Source organism: Ochotona curzoniae, unplaced genomic scaffold, assembly GCF_017591425.1.
Source record: "Ochotona curzoniae isolate NIBS_2020 unplaced genomic scaffold, NIBS_Ocur_1.0 scaffold_4506, whole genome shotgun sequence".
Lineage (NCBI taxonomy): Eukaryota > Metazoa > Chordata > Mammalia > Lagomorpha > Ochotonidae > Ochotona > Ochotona curzoniae.
The window spans coordinates 21,427,237-21,452,980 of record NW_024467119.1 but is presented as its reverse complement, the minus strand read 5'-3'; the positions used below and the strand labels follow the sequence as shown (position 1 = coordinate 21,452,980).

At 44.4% G+C, this 25,744-nt stretch overlaps 1 protein-coding gene and 1 long non-coding RNA gene across 3 annotated transcripts in view; both read left to right on the top strand.

The window, feature by feature from the left end:
- The first annotated feature begins 859 nt into the window (after positions 1 to 859).
- CNOT6L (CCR4-NOT transcription complex subunit 6 like) overlaps positions 860 to 25,744 on the top strand; it is a 90,605-nt gene continuing 65,720 nt past the window's right edge. Inside the window, exon 1 of one of the 2 annotated variants that reach the window (XM_040966521.1) lies at positions 860 to 1,542. Coding sequence is in view for 1 of the 2 variants with exons in the window: in XM_040966520.1 (XP_040822454.1) it covers positions 1,835 to 1,839 (5 nt within the window). In the remaining variant the exon portion in view is untranslated. Of the gene's footprint in view, positions 1,543 to 1,736; positions 1,840 to 25,744 lie in introns of those variants that run through there. The other variant, XM_040966520.1, reaches the window with a different exon arrangement.
- LOC121146960 lies at positions 7,279 to 8,876 on the top strand. The gene is made up of 2 exons (XR_005882314.1): positions 7,279 to 8,064; positions 8,389 to 8,876. It is a non-coding gene; the product is annotated as an uncharacterized LOC121146960 (long non-coding RNA).

Below are 25,744 nucleotides of genomic sequence, written 5' to 3'. Positions count from 1 at the left end.
CTAATACACGCTGGACCAAAATAAAGGACCCGGAGCATGTGTCGAGGAGGGAGGGGATTGCAATCGTGCAAAACCGCCACAGTGCAGACTTCTGGCGCTTGTGTAATTTGCATTTTGGACTTGTGGGGGTTCAAAGTTGGAGCAGGCCCAGCAGGAAATAAATAAATTAAAAAATGCAAATAGAGCTCAGAAACGGAAAATATCCAGGCCACACGTTCCGATGAACGCGGATGCTGCTAGTTCACACTCGGATGTTTTCATTCTGCAGCTGCCACGAATAAACGGCCCGAGACACGTAATTCTATCGCGAGAAGGGGGAATGTGAAACGAGGTCGGAAATCATCTGAAAGCGTCACGCAGTCTTTTATTTACCTTTCACGGCACAAACTTACACACGTTAAGGACAAAACACCCCGAAGTTCTCAGGAAACCTTGCCTGCGGTCGCTTCACCTCGGCGGGCGTCCCGTCAGCTCCCAGACCCGTGCTGGGTTCGACTCTCAGGTGGCCCGGGCCGGGCCCACAGCGCGGCCGGAAACACCCGCGAGGCGGCTCCTTCGGTTCTCTCCCCTCAGCACTCGGTGAACGCGGCTCGAACACCCACCCGGCCCGCTCAGCTCGCTCCTCGCCGAGGCCGACGGGCCCCAGTCAGAGGGCAGCAAAGCGTGACAGCCGCGCGCGGGCCGAGCCACCCTGGCGCCGCGCGCGCCCGCGCCCCTCGGCCTGGCGGCGGCGGCGCGCACGCGCGCGCGGCGGGAAGCTCCGCCCCCTTCCCCTCACCCCACCCCTCCGCGCCGGGGAGTGACTGACTCCCGCCAGCCCCTCCACGTCAATCAACCCTCCTCCTTCTCGCACTCTCTTGCACCTTGTTATTAATCTCAATCCCCGATATTGCCCGGACGCCTCTCCCCCGGCTCTCGGGGGGGTGTGAACGTGTGTGTGCGCGAGGGCGAAGGCACCTCGAGAGCTGGGGTCTCTGTTCCGCCTCGGCGGCCCCCCACCCCCGGCAAGCAGCAGCAGGCTCGGCAGCTTAACCCCCCGCAGCGGCGGCAAGCCCCCCAGCACCGGGAGGCCAAGGCCAAGGCCGGGCTCGGCGAGGCTTTCGGAGGCTCTAGCCGCGGCTTAGGGCGGCCTGCGGGGGCGGGAGGGCGCGCAGCTTCCTCCGGCTGAGGCCTTCGCGTCAGCGGGCCGCGCGGGGCCCTCCTCAGCGCGTCCGGGGTCACCGTTCTCGAAGCCCGGCGGCGGCCGCCCTCGTTCCCTTCCCTTCTCCCCGCTCCGTCTCTCCTTTAGGCTCCAGCCAGCCAGCCAGCCAGCCAGCCAGCCAGCCAGCCGCCTCTTGCCCGTTCCTCCGGCGGCCCGGCCCGGCCCGCCCGCCCTGCGTCCCCTCCGGCCGGTGCCTCTCTCCCCCCGGCGGGCTGCCTGCATGTCTTTACTGCCCTCAGCCCCGCCGCCACCGCCGCCGCCGCCTCCCCCGCCGCCGCAGCCCCAGCCGCCCCGCCGCCGCCGCCGTCGCCGCCGCCCGGCCCCTGGCGCGCTGAATGCAGGTGAGGGGGACCGGGGGTCGGGGGAGTGGGGGACGTGGGAGCCCCCCGAAGGCCCGGGCGCCGCGGCCGCGCTGCCCCTCGGGTCGGACGGGCGGGCGGGCGTGGGTGTTTGTGTTTGTGTCTGTGGCCGCGGCTCCGGAGGGGGAAGTATGTGTGAGGGCCCGCGCGCGCGCGCTCGCTCGCGTGTGTGTGTGTGTGTGTGTGTGTGTGAGGGGGTGGTGTGTGTGTGTGTTTTCCCCCAGCCGCGGGGAAATGGCTGCTGTGGTTGCTCCTTGTGGGCCGGAGGAAGAGAATGAGGTAGAGTGTTTTTGTGTGTGAGTGTGAGTGTGCGCCCCAGTCGGGCCGATGGCGAGTGTGTCGGGAGGACGAGCGCGTCCCCGGGGAAATGAGGTGGGAGAGGGAACAAATAGGCAGTGTGGGCGTGCGAGTTGATGAGACTTTGGCGGGCGGGAGGGCGGCCTGAGGGACCCGCGCGGCGAGTGGGTGTGTGTCGGGTGATCGGCGGGGGGCGGCGGGGTGACCCGCGCTGGCGGGAGGCGGGCGAGGAGGGTTGCGGGATGTGTGTGTGTGTGTGTGTGTCGGGGGGCGTCCGCGCCCGTGGCTGGGACCCCCCCCCCGACTGGCGTGGCCCTCTCTCTCTCTCTCTCTCTCTCTCTCTCTCCCTCTCTCCCCCTTTGTGGCCGAGGCTCCCGAGCCTCGCAGGTGAGAGCTGCCTCGCGGGGGGCTGGGCCGCGCAGGGCTGAGCGAGGGCGGCCCACGCGAGGCGGCGGGGCCGGGCGGGAAGCTGCGGCTCTCGGGTTCCCGGGGCCACGGCCGCGGCAGGAAGCGCGCCGGCCTGCAGCGCGGCCTAACCGCCTCGGCGCCCGGGCGCCTCCCGGGACGCGGAGCCCCGTGCGGGAGCACCGTGCTGCCCCGGGCCCGGGCAGGTGAGGGTTGGGACGGGACGCGCAGGCTGTGGGCGCCTCGGCCGCCTCCGCGTCCCCCGACGAGGAGCGAAGGCTTATTTTGGCGTTCCACGGTCGCCGGGACCCCGAGGCAAAGTGGCTCCAAGCAGTCCTTGTGGGGAACCTATCGAGAGCCCTCCGCGTTGCGCCGAGGCTCTGAGAACAGATTTACGTTTTGTGTTGCAAATACTTTGCGGTGGGTGAGTTGGGATCGCCCCCTCCCCCTCCCCACGAAGTAGATTGGCCGGGAGGGGTGGGGGAGAGCCGGCCGCCAGCCCCGACGGCCCGTGCAGGCGGCGGCGGCTTGGCTCGGTGTTGTGCTTTTGAAATTGTCGTCTCCTGCCTCCTAGGGGAAAGGCGTGTTCGCGCGGGGCTGAGCTGGGAGGTCGGGGAGGAAGAGGAAGTTACTGGAGCTGTCATCCTCTTGGCCTCGGCCTCCTGCTCGGCTTGGGCTTCGGGGTGGGTTGTGTTGTTGGAGGAGTTGAGCTGAGCCGTGGGTGTGCAAGTGGCAGGCCAGCGCCACATTCTGGGAGATGCTCGGGAGCCGCTGGTGAGCCTCAAGACGGTCACGCTCGGCAGACACGTTTCCGAAGCCGCGTAGAGCAGGCGGCCTCTATTGTGTACTCGGTGTGTGCTCCTGGAAAGCTGTTGGGAGAAGCGTCTGAAGCAAAACGCAGTTACCCAGATAAGTCCGCTGCTCACAGGCGTGCAGTGCGTTTCAGAACCGAATAGAAACGGCGTTTGCATAATTATTCGCTGGCTCACTTTTATCGACTCCATCCTTTTCATGTTTGTAACTCGTTAGTCCTCACCAGAACCCTGCTGTGGATAAAGCCTTTAATACGGATCCGGTGTTTGTAGGTTGCACTCTGTGTAATGGCCAGTGGTTGATTGTTTTTAAAACAGGTCTCGTGAAGAAATAGTGCGTGCTGCTCACTGGGAAGAGAGGGAGGAGTGAAGAGGTGTTTCCTGTTAGTGCTACTACAAAAGCAATTTAGCACTTGTAGTTTAAGGGGGAAAAAACTCGTTTTACAGACGTCAGAATCTCATCTGTGTGATGTTTTTCTTAACTATTTTGACCTTAGACAAGGTATCCAGCATCTACAGGACTCCATTTTCTTGTCTGAAATAGAGTTCATATTTTATGACATTGCAGTTTGTAAATTAGCATGAGAAAATGGTATTTGGTGCGTAGTAGATGCTTACTTAAATTGTAGTTCTGCCTCCTGCAGCCCTATCAGCTTGAATACCGAAGTAGTGATTACCTGGAGCAATATTATGTAACTAAGTTGAAAATCCTGACAGCGGAATATTTCTGTCCTTTCCTTTCTCTAATCAACTTTTCACAGGTTAGATCTTTGGTATTTTTGGTATCTCGCAGCTTCATTATTCTTGGGAGTTGTTGTTACTTTCCCTTGGGAAAAAGTTTTATGTTCCACGTAGCATATGCGTTCATGCAGGCAATGCTGAGGAGCAAGGCAGCAGAAGTTACCTGAGAGTGTAAGGGCCGTGGAACACAGCGCACGAGGACCGGTTCCTCACAAGCAAAATCTCCCGGCATATTCTTCTGAATGAAAATGAAAATCCTGTGTCAACTGCTGGCAGTTTCCCATCTTCTGTTTCTTATAGAGTTGTAGATGTGTGGTCCATTAAATTTTAGTTGTATTGTGTGAAAAAAAAATTACAGAGTTTTGCGGATTTAAATAAAGGCAACTGAGAGGTTAAAGGATCTTTTTCTTTTTTTGGTAAAGGCAGGACAAAGAGAATGTGGGAGGAGTTTTCATTGGTGTCAGTTTAGTGGAGCCTTATTATTTGTAACAACAATAATACGTTTTTGGGAAATCTCACTGGATTTTTCTAAAATTAGGACTAAGATTCCAAAATAGCTTTTATATTTAAATATTTGTGTGAAGGATAGTAGAAACAACTTTATAATGGACAAAATAATCTCTGGAATTTTAAAGAATTCTTACCTTAAAAACCATAATTTCCAGTTCTCTAGTAACTATGAAATAGGAATGAATTTTGCTCTTAGTATTAGATAAAGTAATTCCATTAGATATTATGAATGATACTATCTTAAAGCAAATTTTTAAACCTGGATAGAATTGGAGAAAACATTTTTCTGTAATCATGAAAACATGATACTGAACTATTACAGTACTTATACAGTGAAATTTACCATTAATAGGACTGCTCATGCTAAATTGCACAGATTAGCAGAATTATGTTACACTAAAATCAAGGTAGAAAATTGTTTATGTTCTGAAATTTAAATTACTGAAAGGAGGTTTTAAATGATCTTCCCCAAATGCCCATTATTAATGCCTTTAAATAGGAATTGGAATACTTCAGCAGTTCATCCCGTATTCCTCAAAGCAGTGCTAATTTGTTGGGGTAGTCAAGTATTCCAGAATGTCAGGGGCTTGGTACATAGAGGTTTGTGTTTTGCTTGCAGGACAGTACAGTGCAGGTGTTCTGGTTAGTAAACAGTGGCTTTATTGCATGTGATCATTTAAGGATCCTGGTTCCTTAGATCGTGTGACTTCCCCATTGCCTACATACCTGGAGTTCTACCTGTTGCCCACAGACCATTTGTAAAGAAGACACAGATTTTTAAAAGGACAAATATTTCCCCAGTTTTATTGGCAATAATTTGTCACAGACATATGTGTGTGTGTGTGTGTGTGTGTGTGTAATACAATATTTTAAATAATATAAGGGGGATGGAAAATGTAGGCCCTGGCTGGTGAACAGCTTGGTCATCTCTGCCACAAGGGGCCTTTCACTGTTATTTTAGATGACGGAGATTTATGAAATTCTGTCTAAAGGTCAGTGATAATACTTCAGAATTGCTTCCCTTCAAAGAGTAAAACTGGCCTTTGGGTCTGAGGGGGAGTTGAGAGGAGGGAAGGGGGAGGGCCACAGAATGTAAAGGGATGTTCTTACCTGTGAGGGGCTTGAATGGTAAGTGAATTTCAGAAGCCCCTCAAGGATTTAGGTTTTACAGAGAAATTACGGTTGAATTCTGTAATCTTTAGTGGGCTTATTCATTACTGTTTTACATTTTCATTGTGGCTCGCTGGGTTCTAGCTGAGTTATTTCTGTATTTTGCCATCAGTTCAGTGCAGTAGGGTAAAACTCCGAATTTCATTTCCTCAGGTGTGGTTTCATAGGAAATAGTGTTTTTCTTTATATATATATATATATATATTTGTTTTTTTTTCTTGCTGGTGTGCAGCATTACTGTTAGTATTTTATGTTTTCACAATACTGAGTAGTATTTGGTTGTACCCTGGGATGGCTTGTTGTTGCTGTTGCAGTGACTCAAGTTGGGAACATTAATATATTGAAGCCTGAACCCAGAAGGAACAGTAAAACCATCAAGTGAACAACAAAAGATAATGGTTAACTTGTGCTCACACTTCAGGATGAAAATACTACAACTTCCTTTGAGTGAATGCACTCTAACGATGGACCTGGAGGGCCAGCACACTAAGGGGTTTTTGTCTCTGGACAACTTGATTTTTTTTTTTTAAGAAAATTACTTTTTTTAGATGTGGAGTTACAGAGAGAGACAGCTGGTTCACTTTCCAAGTTGCCACCACAGCTGGGACTGGGTCAGGCTGAAGTCTAGAACTCCAGTGGATCACCCCTATGGGTGGCAGGGACCCAGCCAGTGGGACTGGTTTTCTGGGTGCATTGACAGGGAGCTGAATTTGAAATGGAGCAGTCGAGACTTGAACTGGTGTCCACATCGTATGCCGGCATTATCACAGGCAACAGCTTAATGAGCTGCACCACATGTCAGCCCCTGGACAACTTTAATTTTGATTTAAATCACTGTTTTTATTGCCCAGGATTTTAATAACTTTTTTTTTTAAAGATTTATTTTTATTATTTTTTTTTATTGGAAAGGCAGATATACAGAGAGGAGAGACAGAGAGGAAGGTCTTCCATCCGATGATTCACTCCCCAAGTGAGTGCAACGGTCGATGCTATGCCGATCCGAAGCCAGGAGCCTCTTCCGGGTCTCCCACACAGCTGCAGGGTCCCAAAGCCTTGGGCCGTCCTCGACTGCTTTCCCAGGCCACAGGCAGGGAGCTGGAAGGGAAGCGGGGCTGCTGGGATTAGAACCGGCGCCCATATGGGATCCCGGGCGTGCAAGGCGAGGACCTTAACCACTTGAGGACCTTAACCACTTGTGCCACCGTGCCGGGCCCAGAACTTTTTTTTTTTGATAGTAGCCAAACAAAAGGTACAATTTAGGATGTTTTCTGTGAAGTTTTAAAAGATTTATTTTCATTTATAGAGAAAGAAGAGATACAGATCTTCTGTTCTCTGGTTCATTCCTTTAATGACTACAATGGACAGAGCTGAGCCAGTCCAAAGCCCGGAGCCAGGAGCCTTTTCTGGATCTCCTGCATGGGTGCAGGGGCCCAAGAGTTGGGCCATCCTCTGTTGGTTCCCCAGTCCATAACCAGGGAGCTGCTTTTGTGGTGGAGCAGCTGGGATGCAAATTGCCACTCATGGAATGCAGCATTGCAGACAGGGGATTAGACAATCCAGCCACAGCACCAGCCCCCTTAAGAACATTTCTTGTTGCTGCTTTTTTTTTTTTTTTTTAAATTGGAAAGACAGATTTATGTAGATAAAGAGAGAAGGAAAGAGCTCCCAACTGCTGGTTCATTCCTCAAATGGCCAGAGCTGAGCTGAAGCCAGGAGCCTTTTCCAGGTCTCCCGTGTGGGTGACAGGGTTCTAAGACTTTGGACCATCCTTTGCTGCTTTCCTAGGCCATAAACAGGGAGCTGAATGGCAAGTGGAACAGCCAGAACACGAACTGGCACCCATATGGGATGCTGGTGGTGCTTGCAGGTAAAAGATTAACCTGGCCCCCTTAAGAACGTTTTCGTCATCCGAAATATAGATCCCATATTTTAAGAGTCGTCCTTCATTCTTCCATTCACCTAGTTCAATTTGATGATTTACCTACGTTTTGTGTAGGAATGTCTTTTCTGGACATTTTATACAAATGAAATCTTTATATGTGTACTTTAATTTATTGTGCTTTCAAGGGTACATCTATGTAATTGTATTTTATTCTTTTTATGGCTATAAATGATGCCACTTCATGGATATAGCACATTTTGATTACCAGCTAATCAACTGATGAATATTTTTTTTCTATTTTCTTGTCTATTGCAACTTATAATTTGCCAACTTTTTTTGTGCCGTATGTTTTCAGTTGTTTTGAGTATGTCCCTAAGAATGAAGTTAGTATCACACAACGTAATGGAACCACGGTCATTCAAGTTCAGACTGTTGAGGAATTTCTAGACTGTTTTCAAAAGCAGCTCAGTATCTTGCATTCATATCAGTAGTATATGAGGGCTCCAGTTGCTCTGTCTTGTCATCATCCATCCTGGTAGACGGGAAATGGTGCCTCTGTGTTTTGATTTGCCTTTCTTTTACTGCTAGTCATACCGAGCATCTTTTCCTGTCCTTTTTGGACATCTGTGTATATCCCTTGGAGACATGTGTGAAAAGGCTCTCATTCTTTGCCTGTGTTTGTATTGAGTTACTTTTTTTTTTTTTAAATTGGAAAGGCGGATATACAGAGAGGAGAGACAGAGAGGAAGATCTTCCGTCCGATGATTCACTCCCCAAGTGAGCGCAACGGGCCGATACTATGCCGATCTGAAGCCAGGAGCCTCTTCCGGGTCTCCCACGCGGGTGCAGGGTCCCAAAGCTTTGGGCCGTCCTTGACTGCTTTCCCGGGCCACAGGCAGGGAGCTGGAAGGGAAGCGGGGCTGCCGGGATTAGAACCGGTGCCCATATGGGATCCCGGGCGTGCAAGGCGAGGACCTTTAACCACTTGTGCCACCGTGCCGGGCCCTTGAGTTACTTTTTATTATTCAGTTGGAAGAGTCCTTAAATGTGATCTACATATACATACAGTTACATATGTTTTGCACATATTTTCCCTCTTCATGTGAATTGCCTTTTTACTTTCTTAGTGGTATCATTCTGGATATTAAAAGTTTCAGCTTGTAGTCAATGTTCTTTTTTTTTTTTCTAGTTGACATTGCACTTTTGGTGTCATGGCTAAGAAACCTTTGCCTAGCTAAGATCACAAAAAATTTATTGTTTTTGTTCTAAATACTTTATGGCTTGCACTTAGGTCCTTGATCAGTTGGGACTTAACTTCAGAATAGGATATTACTGTGGAGGGAGTCTAACACTGCTCTGCGTGTGGGTCTCCACTTGTCCCAGTCCCATGTGTTAGGAAGGTTATTCTTTCCTCCATTGACTTCTCTTGTTACTCTTGTCAGAGACCAGTTGAACAGTCATCACAGTTGGTTTGGAAATTTCAGTCCTTGTCTATTGATCTGTTATATCCTTTTGCCTGTTCCGTTGTAACTATTGTTGCTTTTTAATTGAGAAGTGTGAGACTTGAGATTGCTCTTTTTCAAGATTATTTTGGTTATTTGGGTCTCAGCATTTTCATATCAGTGTTATGGAAGCCTGCAGGAATTTGGATGAGGTTATGTGTTGAATCTGTAGATGATTTGGGGGCATTGCCATCTCAATAGAAAGGTTCTCTGTGAACGTAAGATGTTCTCCTTTTTTTGTTTAATTGCTCTCAATGATCTTTTATTGTTTTTAGAGTGTAAGTTATATGTCCTATTGCATTTCTTCTCAATTGTCTTATTTCTTTTCTTTTCTTTTTTTTTTTTTAGAAAGATTTATTTATGTATTGGAAAGTCAGATATACAGAGAGGAGGAGAGACAGAGAGGAAGAGCTTCCTTCCGATGTTTCACTATCCAAGTGAGCGCAACGGCCGATGTTATGCTATGCCGATCCAAAGCCAGGAGCCAGGAACTTCTTCTGGGTCTCCCACACGGGTACAGGGTCCCAAAGCTTTGGGCCATCCTCAACTGCTTTCCCAGGCCACAAGCAGGGAGCTGGATGGGAAGTGGAGCTGCCGGAATTAGAACCGGTGCCCATATGGGATCCTGGGGTGTTCACGGGGAGGAATTTAGCTGCTAGGCCATCCCACCGGGCCCAGTTGTCTTACTTCTTTAGGTGCAATTTTAGATGGACTGTCATTCTCAAGTAGTTCAATGCAAGCATATAAAGACACTATTTTTGTTGCTCTAAGTCTCTATCTCTTGCTGAGCTTACTGGTTTTAATAGTTTTTACATAGATTCTGTAGGTTTGCATCACTTGCAAATGAACGTATTTTTACTTTTTTTCCAATGTGAGCGCATTTTATTTTATTTTCTTGCCTAACTGCCTTGGAAAGTACCTCTAACATGTCTTTGGAAAGAAGTGTCAAGGACAGACACTTGTAGGGCTTCCTTCTAGTGTCTGCTTGTAAGGGGAAAATGTTCAGTCTCCTATTAAGTATAATGTTAACAGAATTCTCATAAATGCCTTTTATCAGAGTGAGGAAGAGAATTTTTTTGCAGGTTTATTGCAATTTTTCTTTTTTTTTTTGGTGAAAAGATATTAGTATTGAGTTTTGAAGAAGGTGTGGAATATAGGTCAGGAAATGAGAATATCTAGTGATGAATGGCAGATGTGATATTAAATTGGGTGGTGAAGAAGAACCAGACCCTCCCACCCTTCTTCCATCTTTGTCTTCCATTTCCAGCTTTTTTTTTGCTGGTCTCTAATAATGCTTTTTTTTTTTTAAGATTTATTTATTTTTATTTTTATCAGAAAGGCGAATATACAGAGAGGAGGATGGAGAGAGGACGATCTTCCATCCAATACTTCACTCCTCAAGCAATCACAACGCCTAGAGCTGAGCCAATCTGAAGCCAGGAACCTGGGGCTTCTTCCTGGTCTCCTACGCAGGTGCAGGGTCCCAAGGCTTTGGGCCGTCCTCAACTGCTTTCCTAGGCCACAAGCAGGGAGCAGGGTGGGAAGCAGGACTGCTGGGATACGAACTGGCACCCATTTGGCATCTCGGCGCATTTAAGGCGAGGATTTTAGCCACTGGGCCACCGCCCCGGATCCTAATAATGTTTTCATCAGTCTGTGTGTATATTTGGCAGGCCCTTAATCTTTTACCTCATATTGGAATGATTGAAATTTCTTGAGCACTGGAGAGTATTGTTTTGGAAAAAAAGTGCTCAATAAAGAGTATGGGGTATTTCTAATTAGTCTGGTAGCTAAGTGTGGAGTGGAAACAGGAACCAGGAGCACTAACTCCCAGAGAGTGACTGCAGAATTGAAAAGAAGTGCCCTTACCTTTGCTGCATTGGATGAAGGTGTGGGTTGTGAGGCATCTATCAGTAGACGACCCCTTAACCCCAAGCATTTCAGCATCAATGGTTTTGCTTTTGTAAATATTCCTTATAGTGGCATCTTTTTTTCCCCCAAGATTTATTTGTTTTTATTGCAGAGTCAGATATACACAGAGAGGAGAGACAGAGAGGAAGATCTTCCATTTGACGATTCACTCCCCAAGTGACTGCAATGGCTGGTGCTGTGCTGATGCGAAGCCAGGAGCCAGAAACCTCCTCAAGGTCTCCCATGCGGATGCAGGGTCCCAAGGCCCCATAGTGGCATTTCAACCATTACACCAAACACCTGCTTTTTCTCACATACCTTTGCCTTTGATCATTGATTATATTTAAAAAACAAAAACTGCGTATCTACAGGATCTATATTAGAGTTTTGACTTTAGTATAGTCTTCTGCAACATTAACATTTACATTTTATTTAAATTTAAATTAAAAAACAAAAAGTAGCCTCGTGGTTAATATCCTCGCCTTACATGGGCCAGGACCCCATATGGGCATGGATTCATGTCTGCTGATCCATTTCCCATCCAGCTCTCTGCTTGTGATCTGAGAATGCAGTGGAGGATGGCCCTGTACCTGCATGGCAGACCCAGAGAAGCTCCTGGCTTCTGCCTTTGGCTCAGCTCAGCTCCGGTTGTTGTCACCACTTGGGGAATGAACCAGCAGATGGAAGAGCTTTCTCTCTGCCTCTTCTCCTTCTTGTAAATGTGACTTTCCAATAAAAAATAAATAAATCTTACAAAAAAAAAAGGCAGCAATATGATGTGACTTACGGGATGGTAACCTTGAAGTACTTCAAAGAACTAGAATCACCAAAAAAAAATGTATGTAACTTATTAGGAAATATTCAGAATCTGCTTGCTATAAGCTATTATATTTAATAACATGAAGAATAAAACAAAAATTGAAATGTACTCTATTAATCAAGGAATAAGACTAACTCTTGTTGGATTATTGCGTATCAAGGACAGCATTGTTGCATAGTGAGTGTTGTCTCTGTCTGCAGTACTGGCAGCTGTATTGGCTGCCACTTCAAGATCTGCCTGCTGCACTTCTGATCCAGTTCCCTGCTAATGTGCCTAGGAACCCCGAATGTTTAGGCCCCTTGCACCCATGTGGGAGACCCAGAGTAGCTCTGGACTTCTGGCTTCAGTCTGGCATAGCCCCTGCTGCTGTGGCCATTTGAGGATTAAGTCAGCAGATGAAAGATATCTCTTCCCTCTCATTGTCTCTCCTCCTCTTTTCCATCTCTGCCTTTTCCTTCCCCTTTCACCATCTCTTTATAATTATGCCTTTCAAATAAATTAAAAAATGTAATTAAACACTGTCAAAAGCCACTTCCTGCCTTTGTTATTTTAAATTTCTATTTATAATTTAATATTTGGAAGGCAGAGATAGATGATAGATAGATGATAGATAGATAGATAGATAGATAGATAGGTAATCTAGCCATTGTTTCACTTCCCAAATGCCCGCAGTAGCCATACTGGCAGGCCAAAGCCAGGACTAGACTTGGTAGAGATCCAAGTCCTTGAGTCTTCGCTGCTACCTCCCAGGGTGTGTGAGCAGGAAACTGGAAGTGGATATGCTTCCTGAACTTTAACCCCAGGCCCTCCAATGTGGAATGTGAGTGTTCTAGTGACTTCTTAATTGTTGTGCCGAACGCCTGAACTTACTATTGTGGCCTGTTACTAGGACACATACAAGTGTATTTATATGCTCATGATTACAGTTGGATGTGTTGGACTTCCACACTCTTAATACTACCTGGACCTGCGGGATGTTTGAATATGGGTCCAGCAAACAAGTGAAGGCAAAATGTTCCAGTTGACAAAGTAGCGTAAGTGCTGTTGTACACAGAGCTCATGGATTTTATTTTATTTTTATTTATTTTTTAAAGATAATATTTTATTGGCAAGTCAGATTTACAGAGAGAGGAGACAAAGATCTTCCATCCGCTGGTTAACGCTCAGGTAGCCACAACTGCCGGAGCTGAGCCGATCTGAAGCCAGGTGCCAAAAACCAGGTGCCAAAAGCCAGGAGCTCTTCTGGGTTTCCCACACGGGTGCAGGTCCCAAGGCTTTGGGCCGTCCTTGACTGGTTTCCCAGGCCACAAGCAGGGAGCCAGATGGGTAGTGGAGCTGCCAGTATTAAACTGGTGCCCATGTGGGATCCCGGGGCGTTCAAGGATAGCCGCTAGGCCACCGCACCGGGCCCAAGAAGTTGAGTGTTCTTTTGCTGCTTTCCCAGGCCATTAGCAGGGAGCTGGATTAGAAGTGGGACTGCCAGGATTTGACTACGCCCTCATACGGAACGTGTTGTAGGTGTCGGCTTCATCTGTAAACCACAACACGAATCTCCGGTCAAGTGTGACACACAGAGTAGGGGCTTACTGTACTGTTAGACTTGTAGTGGGAACTTTAGTGTTTATTAATGAATAAGCAAATGGCACTGCTAACAGCGAAAATTACATCAACTTTTTTTTGCATGAAGTTTGTAGTTGCAGAGACAAGTTCAGATTCAATGACATGAGTGGGAAATTAAGTTTACTTCTGGTTATCTTCTGGGGCCTGAATGGGAATTTGAAGCTAATAAAAGGGCCTGGGACATGATTATAGGTAGACTTAGTGCTTTGGGTAAAAAAATTTCAATTTGGTTTTCAAGTCATTGACACAAAGATTTCAGCTCTAAAGCAACAGGTGGTGGTTCAAATTCATACGCTGTCGCCTTAGGTGCAGGAGGTAGGAAGCTGCTGGTGATGCTCGCATCCTTTACTGCAGAGCTTGGGTTCAAGTCTCAGCTCTGCTTCCGCTCCCAGCTTCCTAATGTGTACTTGACAAGGAGCCGGTGAGGGCAGAAGTACTTAGGCTTCTGTCACCCACATAGGAGACCCAAACTCGGTTCCTTGCTCCTCACTTCAGCCTGCCCTGCTCTGGGTTTTGCAAACGTTTGGAGAGTGAACTAGCAGGTAGAAGATCCCTCTTTATCTTTGTTTCTCTGCCTCTATAATATAAAAAAAATTAATGAAGTCCATAACTGTGATGTGTAATATATGGTTCTATGCTATAATGCAGTTGTTTAGACTAATAGTACTACAGATTTCCAAAATCTCATAATTATCAGTATTGTTTAAGACACTGAGAGCCATGGAATGATTTGAGCAGGATGGTGGTGACAGTTTGTAAGTTAAAAAAAAAATTCACTTGTTTTTTGAAAGGAAGAGTTAGAGAATGCGCGAGCTCTCAGTTCATTTGATGGTTCACTCTCTGAAGATTGCAATAGCCAGGGCTGGGGCTGGGCAGAAGCGGGGCACCCCACACTCCTTCTGGGTGTCCCACATGGTTTGCCAGGGTCCAGGACTTTCCCAGACACTGTAACAGGAAGCCAAATGAGAGGCAGAACAGCTTAGACGCAAGTTTGGTGCTCTGGTGTGTAGTGTCAGCAACACATGTGGTGGCTTAACTTGTGTCGTAGCCCTGATCCCTGAAGCTAATGTCGTTGAGGCATACAGAAGCAGTTGAGAAGAAACTGTGTGGAGACAGAGCTTTTAAAGATTAAAGTATACAGTAATATGAAATAAGATTTAGGGACTGGTGCCGGGGCACACAGCCTAAGCCTCTGCTTATTGTTCCGCCATCCTGTGTGTGTACCAGTTCGTATCCCTGCTACTCCACTTTCTTTCTTTTTTTTTTTTAAAAAAGATTTATTTATTTATTGGAAAGGCGGATATACAGAGAGGAGGAGAGACAGAGAGGAAGATCTTCCATCCAATGGTTCACTCCCCAAGTGAGTGCAATGGCCGATGCTATGCTGATCCGAAGCCAGGAGCCAGGAACCTCTTCCGGGTCTCCCACACGGGTGCAGGGTCCCAAAGCTTTGGGCCGTCCTCGACTGCTTTCCCAGGCCACAAGCAGGGAGCTGGATGGGAAGTGGAGCTGCCGGGATTAGAACTGGTGCCCATTTGGGATCCCGGGCGTGCAAGGCGAGGACCCTAGCCACTAGACCACGCCGCTGGGCCCGCTACTCCACTTTAAATGTGGCTTCCTGCTAATGTGCCTAGAGAACAACAGAAGGTGGCCCAAGTACCTAGGCCCTTGCATCCACATGGGAGACTCAGAAGTTCCTGCTACTAGCGTTGGACCAGGCTAGCTCCGGCCTTTGCAGTCATTTGGGGAATGAACCAATAGGTGAAAGAGCTCTTGCTAGCTCTCCTTCTCTCTCTGTAACTCTAATTTCTACAAACAAAGAAATAAGATTTGTGTTAGGAAGGAAAAGAAACCTTTCAAGTGACACTGGTGATTGAATGTGAAGGAAAAGTCAGACACATGACGGAACAGAAGGGAGAGTTCAAGGGGCAGTTAGGGAATTTATGTTAAACAGATTGAGTCTATGGTTACCTGAACTTGGGTGCTCTCTAGTTTTATGCCTGAATAAATAAAATATTCTTAGGATTGAGTTTCTTGGGGTTGGCATTGGGGCGCAATGCATTGAGTCTGCTCTTCGTGGCATTTTCTCTTTTGGGCCTTGGTTTCTGTCCTGAGATCTGGCTGAGAGTAGCCAGGACAAAACAAAGAAGGATAAAACAGTACCCGGGCTCCTGCCGCTTATGTGGGAGACCAAGAAAGATCTCCTGGCTTCACCGTGGGCCAGCCCTGGCCGTTGAGGCCATTTGGGGGAATGAACCAGGGGGTGGAAAATCTCTTTCTCTCTTTCTGTCTCCAACTGCATCTTAAGTAAAATACTTTTACTTTTTACTAGTAAAAATTTAAATAGTTATAATTAATTAAGTCAGAGTTATAGAGAGATGGGGGGATAAACAAAACCTGCATCCACTGGTTCACTTCTCAGAAGGCTAGCTACAATGACCATGGTGGCACCAGGCTGAAGCCAGGAGCTTCTTTCAGATCTCCTCTGTGGGTAGCAGGGCTCAGGCACTTGGGCCATCTTCTACCTTTCCAGGTGCGTTAGCAGGGAGCTGGATCTGAAGTGGAGCTGCCAGGAACTGAACTGAACTGGAATCCTCATGGGGTTCTGGCATTGCTGGTAGTGGCTACACCACAGGGCCAGAATCAATAAATAAGTCAGGAAAAAAGATTGGTTTTCCTTCCTGCCTCTGATTTTGTTTCTTTTTAGAATAATGTGATTATTTAAAAGGCACAGTGTCAAGCAGAGAGAGATTTTCTATCTGTTGATTAATTTTACACGTGGCTGCAAAAGCCAGAGCTGGGCCCAGACCAATGCCAGGGACTTGGAACTCCATCTGTTCTGGATGTAGGTGACGAGTACCCTGGGCTTTCTTCCGTGCCTTTTCAGACGCATTAACAGGGGGCTTTTTGGAAGCTGAACAGTTGGATCTCAGAAACAGTGTGGATGCCGGCATTGTAGGAAATGGTAACCTGCTGTGCCAAAATTCTGGTTCCCTACATCGTCTGAATAGCTAGATCTATGCTCTGGTTTCTCTTCAAAGTGTGTAAATCTTTTGCCTTTTAAGTAAGAAGATCAGTGTGTGTAATAACTGCCGTCATTTTAAACTCTTAAGTGAATAGATAGCATTTTAGATTTCTGTAGCAGTTGTAACATATGAAATGTAATTATTGTGTATAAAACTCAGGTCTTGAGCCTGGCATGATGGCATAGTGGTTAAAGTCCTCACCTTGCACACCCGAGATCCCATGTGGGCGCCGGTTCTAATCCCGGCAGCTCCGCTTCCCATCCAGCTTCCTGCTTGTGGCCTGGGAAAGCAGTTGAGGACGGCCCAAAGCTTTGGGACCCTGCACCCGCATGGGATACCTGGAGGAAGGTCCTGGATCCTGGCTTCGGGTTGGCTCAGCTCTAGGCGTTGTGGCCGCCTGGGGAGTGAACCATTGGATGGAAGATCTCTCTGTCTCTACTCCTCTCTCCCCATATATCTGACCTTCCAATAAAAATAAATAAATCTTAACAAAAAATCAGAGGTCTTGTTAATTCTGTAAGAGATTGAATAGGTTTTACATTTTAACTAGAAGTCAGTGAATTTAGTATTTTTTCTTTTTCTGTTGCAGACAGAAAAGTTTATTTGCGAAAGGACCAGGTGAGCAGGGAAGGGAAGGAAGGTGAAAGCACCTCTGGAGACAAAACCAGGAAGTGGGGTGCCTCTCAAGAGGAGGGAGAGACACCAAAGGTTTGAGGAAGGAGCTTAGGGTTTTAAGCCTTCCTTGACCCCTTCTTGTTGGGCGGGGAACCTACAGGTAAGATGTTCCCCATTGGTGGTCTCTTAATTAATTAGAAGATGGGTGGGCAGTGCTGGTGCCGCCCACGTGAAGGTGTGGCCAAGACCTGAGCAGGTCTGGATGGTCTCAGGCCCCCCTCTTGAAATCTCACACCCTACTTCTGTAGGGGTAAAGGGCGACGATGTCTTCTGGCTACTTCCTGCTGAAATTGGGTAAGGGGCCCCTGGAGGTGTGGGATCCAGAGAGATGGTCCAGGTCATCCAAGTTGCCATGGCAGAAGTTGGTCTGGTTGTCATACAAGTTTGCATGTTCAAGGTCACCTGGAGATTGAAGACCCCTTGTTAAGTCGTCTCTCAGTTGAGTAGGGCCATGTGGCTCCCATCCAAGTCTCTTTTCCAGCTCCATGTTGGGCTCCAGGGAAAATATTTTACCAGAATTGCCCGGTGGGTTCTTTCCTCTGCTGAGTATAGAAATAAAAAGCCAGGAATCTGTTGCAGACAGAAAAGTTTATTTGCGAAGGGAGCAGATGAGCAGGGAAGGGAAGGAAGGGGAAAGCGCCTCTGGAGAGAAAACCAGGAGGTGGGGTGCCTCTCGAAAGAGGAGGGAGAGACACCAGAATTTAGTATTTTTTAAAAGATTTTTTATTTGAAAGAATGACAGTGATTTTTTATAAATATTTATTTTTATTGAGAAGGCCCCAGTCATTTCCCTTCATTTATTTTCTTTCTATAAAATATAAAATAAAATGAAAGAAAGAAAAAGAAAGAAAGATATTTTTTATTTGAAGGGTAGGTTTACAGAGAGAAGAAAAAGAGTAAAAGAGATCTACTGAAGATAGAAGGAGTAGTGATGTAATTTTTATGTGTATATATAATATGCATAATTATGTATAATCTCAGGTTCTCTTTCTCTGAGGTTTGTGGAGTCTAGGCTAATGCTTTATATATTTTTGTTTGAAAGTCAGAAGGAGAAGGAAAAAAGGAAGGAAGGAAAAGAGGGAGGAGGAGAGGGAAAATTGCTTCGCCTCCCAAATGCGCATGACGTCTGGAAGTGGGAAGGTTGAAACCAGTAGAGTAAAGCCGTGGCCTTGCACATGGTGATGGGACTCCAGTAGCAGGGCGGTCATCTGCTGCTTGCTAGGCTGTGCAGGATCTGGAAGTCCGAGTCAGGGGTGGGGTCGGAGCTCGAGCCTGGGCGCTGTGGCTGGATTTGAGCCGTCTCTGTGGCATCCTAACTGCTGTGCCAGGTGCTTGCGCTCCATGTGAATCTTTGTATTGTTTCCCGGTTTCTTGGTATTTTTGTCTTAGCAATGTGTTTTTCTTTGCAAATGGTAATGTTTGTATTGTGTCATGTCTGTTTCTGGAAGTATTACTTGTGAAAAAGGTATTCAAGTGACAGTAACTGAAGAGTGTATTTTTATCTTCCTTCTTTCCCTCCTTCTCTCGCTCCCTGCCTTTCTACTAGAGATCAATTCTGTTAGTAGTGGGATACAATGTATAATTACTTAAAAGATTTACTTACTTATTTAATTGAAAGGCAGAGTTGAAGAGAGGGGGACTCTCACAAGGACGCACCCCCCACCCAACACACACAGACACATCTTGCCTTCCCTGATTCACTCCTCAAATGAGAGGAAAAAGAGAGAGAGCAATATCTTCCATTCCCTGGTTTACTCCCTCCGTGACTGGAAATGCTCCATGAGGGCTGAGGCTGGACTGGAGCCAGGAGCTTTTGGGCTCGCCCAAGGGGGCATGCAGTCCCAAGCATTTGTGCCATCCTCCACTGCTTTCTCAGGCATGTTAGCAGGGAGACGGATCAAAAGTAGGGCAGCCCACAGGCGCTCACCTGGGGCCGGCATTGCCTCAGCCTTCTGTGCCACAGTGCACATTTTATGTTGTGAGTTAAATGTATTTACAAAGTCATGCTAACATAGCATAGTCATACAGGGTATAATTTTTTAACCTTGCTTTTTAAAATTTAGTAACTTTTTTCCTATCAGTAAGTATCCCTCATACTTTAAAAAAACTTAGTGTTAAAAATTGAGGCTTATGTATTATATAACAGATTAAAGTGAATGTTTTAGTAATTTATTATTTTGTGAATCATCATTGCTAGAGTGTTCCACTTTAGCACCCCCATTCATCCCTTATCTGTATCAGTAAATTCTGGTTCCCTTGTTCTCTGGCACTTATCTTTTGTTCTTATGAATTTATCTATTCCTGACATTTAATGTAAGTGAATCATATGATATGTGACCTTTCATGTCTGGCTTGTTTGAAGATAGGATTTTCAAGATCAATCCATGTTGTACAGTAAACTAGTATTTTATTGCTTCTTATAGCTACATAAAATGTCTTTATGTGTATATGAGCATGTGTGGATATTGTAAATCTGAGAACTCATGGGTATGTGTTTCTGTCTCTCTTGGATATATCATCAGGTGTGGGATTGCTGGGTCAAAATGGTAGTTCTTTGTTTAATTTTTTGAGGAATTAGTGAACTATTCAACATCAGCTATCCATCTTGTGACTTCTTTCTAATTAATTTTATTGATGAGCCACCGCTCAATCCCTTAATGACTGACAGCTTGTTTTTGTTTGTCAACCCTAATGAAGTGAAAAGAATGTGTAGGTACTTTTAAAAAATTGTATGTTTTTGATAGGCAGAATTACAGAGAGGAGAGACAGCTGGTTCAGTCCACAAATGGCCTCAGTGGCCAGGGCTGGTATGAAGTCAGGAGCCAGGAGCTTCCTCCTCATCCCCTAGTGAGTGCAGGGGCTTGAGGACCTAAGCCATCCCTGTTGCTTTCTTAGACCTTTAGAAACTGGATCCGAGGTAGAGCAGCTGGGGCTTGAATCAACACCCATGTGGAATACTGACACCATGGGTGGAGGCTTAGCCTACAGGCTGTGATGACAGTTGCAGCTTTATACTTATGTAAAGGGATAAGTTTCTAGAATTGGACTTCTTTGATCAAGATAATTACACATTTAAAATTTTAATATGTGTTTTCAGATTGTTAGGAATGTGTAAAATTGCACTTCTTTCAATTGTGTGATAAATGCCCATAAGCCTAGACATCTAGTCACATCATTAGTTTTTTCCATTAGTTTTTGAGGGTCTGTGTTTATAAGTTTTTGTCTAATAGCAAGGATACTTTTTTCCCCACAATTTTTAGAGATACCCTATTGTCTGATTTACCTGATCGTGACCTTTACTCCCAAATTTTTCTGTTGGGATGTTCTTCCTGATTTGTAATATTTATGTTTTAGAAACATTACCTCGTTATCCATTGGAAATATTCTGTAGACTTAGTTTTCTGCTTTAGATTTTATTATTTTAGACATTAAAGACTTTGAGATATCATTTAATATGTCATTTTATAAAAGCAGCCATTGCCTTAGAACTCTCTGCAGCCCAGGATCGTTTTCTGCTTTCTTCTAGGAATGTGTAAAATTCAGCTAGATGTAGTTTTGTGGGATGCTGGATTTGTGTTCAGACTTCCCTGTGTTCAGCTTGCAGTGCAGTCAGTAGCTCTGACATGCTGGATGCTGCATGGCTCTGCACTGCAGCTTGCTAGCCTTAGCATGCAAAGCATCAACATTCGGATGGTCATTTTAGTGCAGTTAAATGTGATAAGGCATGGAAATCTGTAACTTACTAGCTGGGCACATACTGGGCATTTGGTGCATGATTTCCTATATATTGTGTCTTCCTCCAGCCCAGTTAAATTCTGATCTAGAAGCAAAGAGGGGAGAAAGTTTCAAGAAATAGTGTGGTCCTCAGATTTTCATTTTATTTATTCTTCATTACTTTTTATGTATGGGACAGTATTACAAGAAAGTGGGGAGAGGAGAATTTTTAGGAAAAGTAAGTACTTTTGTAAGTACTTGGCTTTTGTGCAATAAAGTTAGTAATAGACATGGATTGTGCATCATTAGGTTTTAGAATGTGATACCCTTGAATCTGGGTAACTGCCTACAATTTCACGTATGTTTGCTGTCTTTTTGTCAGCTTCAAAACAAGAAGGAAATTCTGCATTGGTTAGCTCAGGAGGAAGGTAATGACTCACAAAACAGGAAACCTTACTTCTTTTTGACCTTTGAGTTTGTGAAATTGGCATTTTGACTGCAGGGCTGAAATGTGGAAGAACATCATATTTAGTTTGTTTGTTAATTTTGTAAAGTGTCTCCTTGCCAGGAATATGTGGATTACAAGTTAAATCTGCCTGTGTGGGAAATGATGAACAATATTCTTCCTTCTGCTGACAAAATCTGGGTATCTGCTTTTCCATGGCTGTTTTTGCCTTCACATAGGGTCAATGGATCCTTTTCCTGGAACCAACTTGACTCAAAGCTTTTATAAGCTCTCTTGTTCTTCATCTTTATAAGCAACTATTTTAGGAACTGTTTTCAAGTTGACACCCCTTCCCTTCAAACCTTTTCCGCTAGTACAAACCTTTTGGCAATGCTTTCTGTGAGTAGGGTGGATACCCGTGTCAGGCATTTATTTATGCTCGAAGCGGAGGGCTAAAGGCTTTGTTTAATGCTTTGTATCAGTGTGAGTCAGCATCGTCTTTACCTTTCTTTTAAGTTCTTTGAAAATCAAGATGATGTTCCTGAATGGAAATTTTCTTTGTAATATCACGTTTATTGCAGTTACTAAGATTTTTCTGCTTTAATTTTATTTGCAAGGCATAGAGAATTGTTGAGACATAGAGCTTCCATTTATAGTTGTGCTTCCTGAAGACCCTCTGTGGCTGGTGTTGGGCCAGACTGAAGTGGGAGTTGGGAATTCAGTCCAGGGACCCTACCCGGTTGGCAAGGATCCAGCTACTTGCACCACCCCGACCACTCCCCAAGGTGTACATTAGTTGGAGCTAGAATCAAGAGCCAAGCTGGGACTGCAACCTAGGAACTCTCACAGGGGATGAAGGCAGCCCTCCTGGCTCAGCTGGTAGGCTGAGATGCTCGTGTGCCTAGTCCTCTGTTTTTAATAGAAATGTGCAGATTCCCATGTGTCTTTTCTACATTCTGAGTAATTTTGAACACATATTTACATGTATATTTTATATGATTACCTAACATTGAAGCATTGTATAACTTGATTCAAGTTTAAAGTCAGGAATAGCTGTTACAGTTATTCTTAGAATTTAACATTGTTTAGAATTTTATATTTGCAGTTTAATTTAAAATATTTTATCAAAGAAAAAGCTGAAATAATTACGAAATTTATTCAGCATGAAAATGGTTTCTCAATTAAACCATTAGTTTTAGGGTCAGTGCTGTTATACAGCAGGTTAAGCTGCTGCTAGCAGCTCTGGCGTCCCATATGAGTGGCAATCTTGAGTTTTGGCTGCTCCACTTCTGAAGCACAAAAGGAAAAGATTATTTGAAAGGCAGAGTGACAGAGGGAATGACAGATAAAAAACCTTCGATAGCTGCATCTAGGCCAGGCTGAAGCCAGGAGTTTTGAACTCCATCCAGGTCTTCTGTGTGCCTGGCAGGGGCCCAACTATTTGGTTTATCTTACACTGAGCTCCCAGGTACATTAGCAGGAAGCTGAGTATCCTGCACTCAGTATTTCAGTGTGGGATGCAGATAGCCAAAGCCATCGTTTATACTATGCCACAATGCCTACCCCTCAAACCGTTTTTCTTATTTATTTCAATATCTATGTTGGTAATTAAAGAGACGAAACTGTGCAGATTTGTTTCAGTAATGGAAACATGTTTTGTGTTTATCTCTAAATGTGTTGAAGAGTAGACTGTATTAAATGAGTGTATAATTGACTTGTTAATGTGTCAGAAACGGAACTTGTTTTGGATCACTGGATACTCCAGGTTCCTTGAGTTAGGGGTGTTAGAATAAAGCACTTGTAAAGGTTTCAGGTGTCTCCTGATTTCTAGTGATTTTCTCATCTATCCTGCTAAGTAGAGCTCTCCTTATCCCCTCAGGGTTTCTGATCTGTGCGTATGAAGAAAAATATAGAGGACCTTTAGTGGGCCGTTTTAAATGAAGGTCTCTTACTGTTTCCGATTCTGTAGCTGGATTACAAGTAGAGTAGCCAGGACTCGAACCTGTGCCCATATGGGACGCAGGTGGTACAGTCAGAGGCTTATCTTGTTATGCCAAGGCACTGCCCACCATCCCTTGCAGTTATTTTAAATTGAGAGTTCTTTGTTTATTCTTGGAGATACATACACATACTTGTGTATGTGTTTGTGTGTATTCATTTCAGTGATCTGTAAATATTCTCCCAGTCTGATTTGAGTTTTTACTTTCTTCCTAATTGTTTCAGAGAGCTAAAGTTTTTGATGAGGTCCACTTCTTCAGTTTTTATTGATTTTTGTTTTGTTTTTGATAAGAAATTTTTGCTAAGCTAGTTATCATTAATGTTTTCTTCTAGTATCTACACTCTGCTCTTTCATTTAGAGTTATTACTCATTTTGATTATGTGTGAGGCACGAGTTTAAAATCAAGTTTCATTTGCTAGAATGTGACAGTCTACACTGCCTGTTGGAGATTATCCTTTCTCCATGGACATGATTTAGTGCCTCTGTTGGAAATTGACCATGTGTTCATGGCACTACTTCTAGACTCTTTGTTGTTTTGATCTTTAAGATAAACACATCTTAGTTCTGTAATTACTGTTACTTCATAATGAAGCTTGAAATTTGTATAAGCCCTCCAGTTTTATTTTTCTTTTAAAAAATGTTTTGAAGTTAGCTATCTTGTATTTCTATAAAATATGCTTAAATTTCATTGGACTTGTGTTCAAGCTGGAGATAAGTTTATGGAGAACTGATACTTAAACAATAATGAATCTGAGTATGATTTATTTAGTTATTTAATTTTTTTAATATTGTGTTTCCATGATACTGGTCCTGTGCATTTTTATATGAATGTCTAAGTGTTTATAATTTTTGATGGCATTATAAATAGCACTTTAAGAACCGTTTTTATTTGTTACTTACACATGGAAAGGCAACTAATATTGCATGATTTTGTGTGTGTATTCTGTAGAATTTTCTCATATAAATAATTTGTTTTCTGTGACTAAGGGTAGATTTGATCCTTCCTTCCAGTCTGAAATCCTTCTGTATTTTTTCTTCCCTTACCTGCCTGCTTGCAAGAATAACACTTCTAGTTGCAAAGTTGGATAAAAAAGAAGATAATCTTCATCTTGTTTCTGATCTTAGAAAAACATTCAGAATTTCAGAAACTCAGTCTGGTAGCTGCTTCTTATTCATGCTGTTGTCTGGCTCAGTGCATTCTTTATTTTTTGAAATGAAGAGTTGGTCTTAAAATACAAATGAATGTTGAAGTTTTCAAATGCTTCCTATGTATTTGAGATGATCATTATATATTTATGGTACACAGGTGACGTATGTTCAAAAAAAATTTGAGTATTAGGCTAGCCTTGCATTTCTGGAATAACCACCGCCTGCTATGATGTATTATTCTTTTTAGGTGTCGCTGGATTTGATTTACTAACATTTTTAGACACATTTTAAAATCTTTCATAGTTTCAGATTTATAGACATAGTAATTTTTTTTTTGTACTGTGTGTATTTGATTTTGGTGCCAGTATAACTTTACCTCAGCTTTATTGAAGTTTCTATAGAACTGGAATTGTTTCATCTTTGAAGGTTAATCAAGGTTAACCAAGGCTTGAGAACTGGATCACATATGATTTCGCTTCTAAAATTCTAATTCTTTTCTCATAGGATTTATGCATTCTTAACCACTTGCAGATCTTACTGCTTATTAAATGAATGTGTTAATGGGATGGCGGAAGTAAGTTATGCTAAGTATAAGAGCAATTCAGTGTTCTTTTTGAATTTTTCAGTGAAGTAGAATTGATCACAAAGGACTGATGATTCGTGGGGGAGGGGAAAGCAAGATTTTGCATCTGTGACGATTGTGTGCCAGAGTTGCCTTGTGTTGACCTGAGAGCTCTAGTTGTTAATTTTTTTAAAGAATCTTGCAAGACAGTTACTAAACACAATCTGTTAAAAATCAAGCTATATAAACAAAAATCATGCTAGAAATGTTACTTTCTAATTTTTTTTTTACTACTGTCTGTGCTTTTCAGGTTATTTGAGGTACATATGAAATAGTGTGTAGTATTATGCTGGTGGGAGTCTTCCTAGCTCTTTGTGGATTTATTTCCTTGATATCTTGAAAGTTACCATTCATATGGAACACTGTATATTATAAATGTATGAATGGGAATAGTCTCATCACAGAAATACTGCACATATTTCAAATGGAGACTAATTTGTGTCCAGATTTAAAAGAGTTTTGGGCAAAATTAAAATTTAGTATGTTCTATAGTACAAAATGTTGGGAATTATTCTTTGAGTATTAGAAAATCATTATCAAGACACTGTTCATGACATTGATAAACAATTGAAGTTTGACAAGTTTTTTAGATGTTTATATTTTTGTATATTTGAAGGCCAGAGAGACAGACTGACAGACAGAAAGGGTTTGCATCTGCTGGATTACACTGTGTCTGCAGCGAGGATGGGGCTAGGGCCAAGTCAGTACCCAGACCTCCATGGGGGTCAGCTTCATGGGCGTTAGGGGTTGAAGCACTTGAGCCGTGTTTTGTTGTCTTCCAGGATGGGTTAGCTTGCATGCTAAATCAGAAGCAAAGCAGTAAAGGACTCATCCTGATACTCGGTATGGGATGAAGGCATCTGAAGTGGTGGCTAACTTGCTAA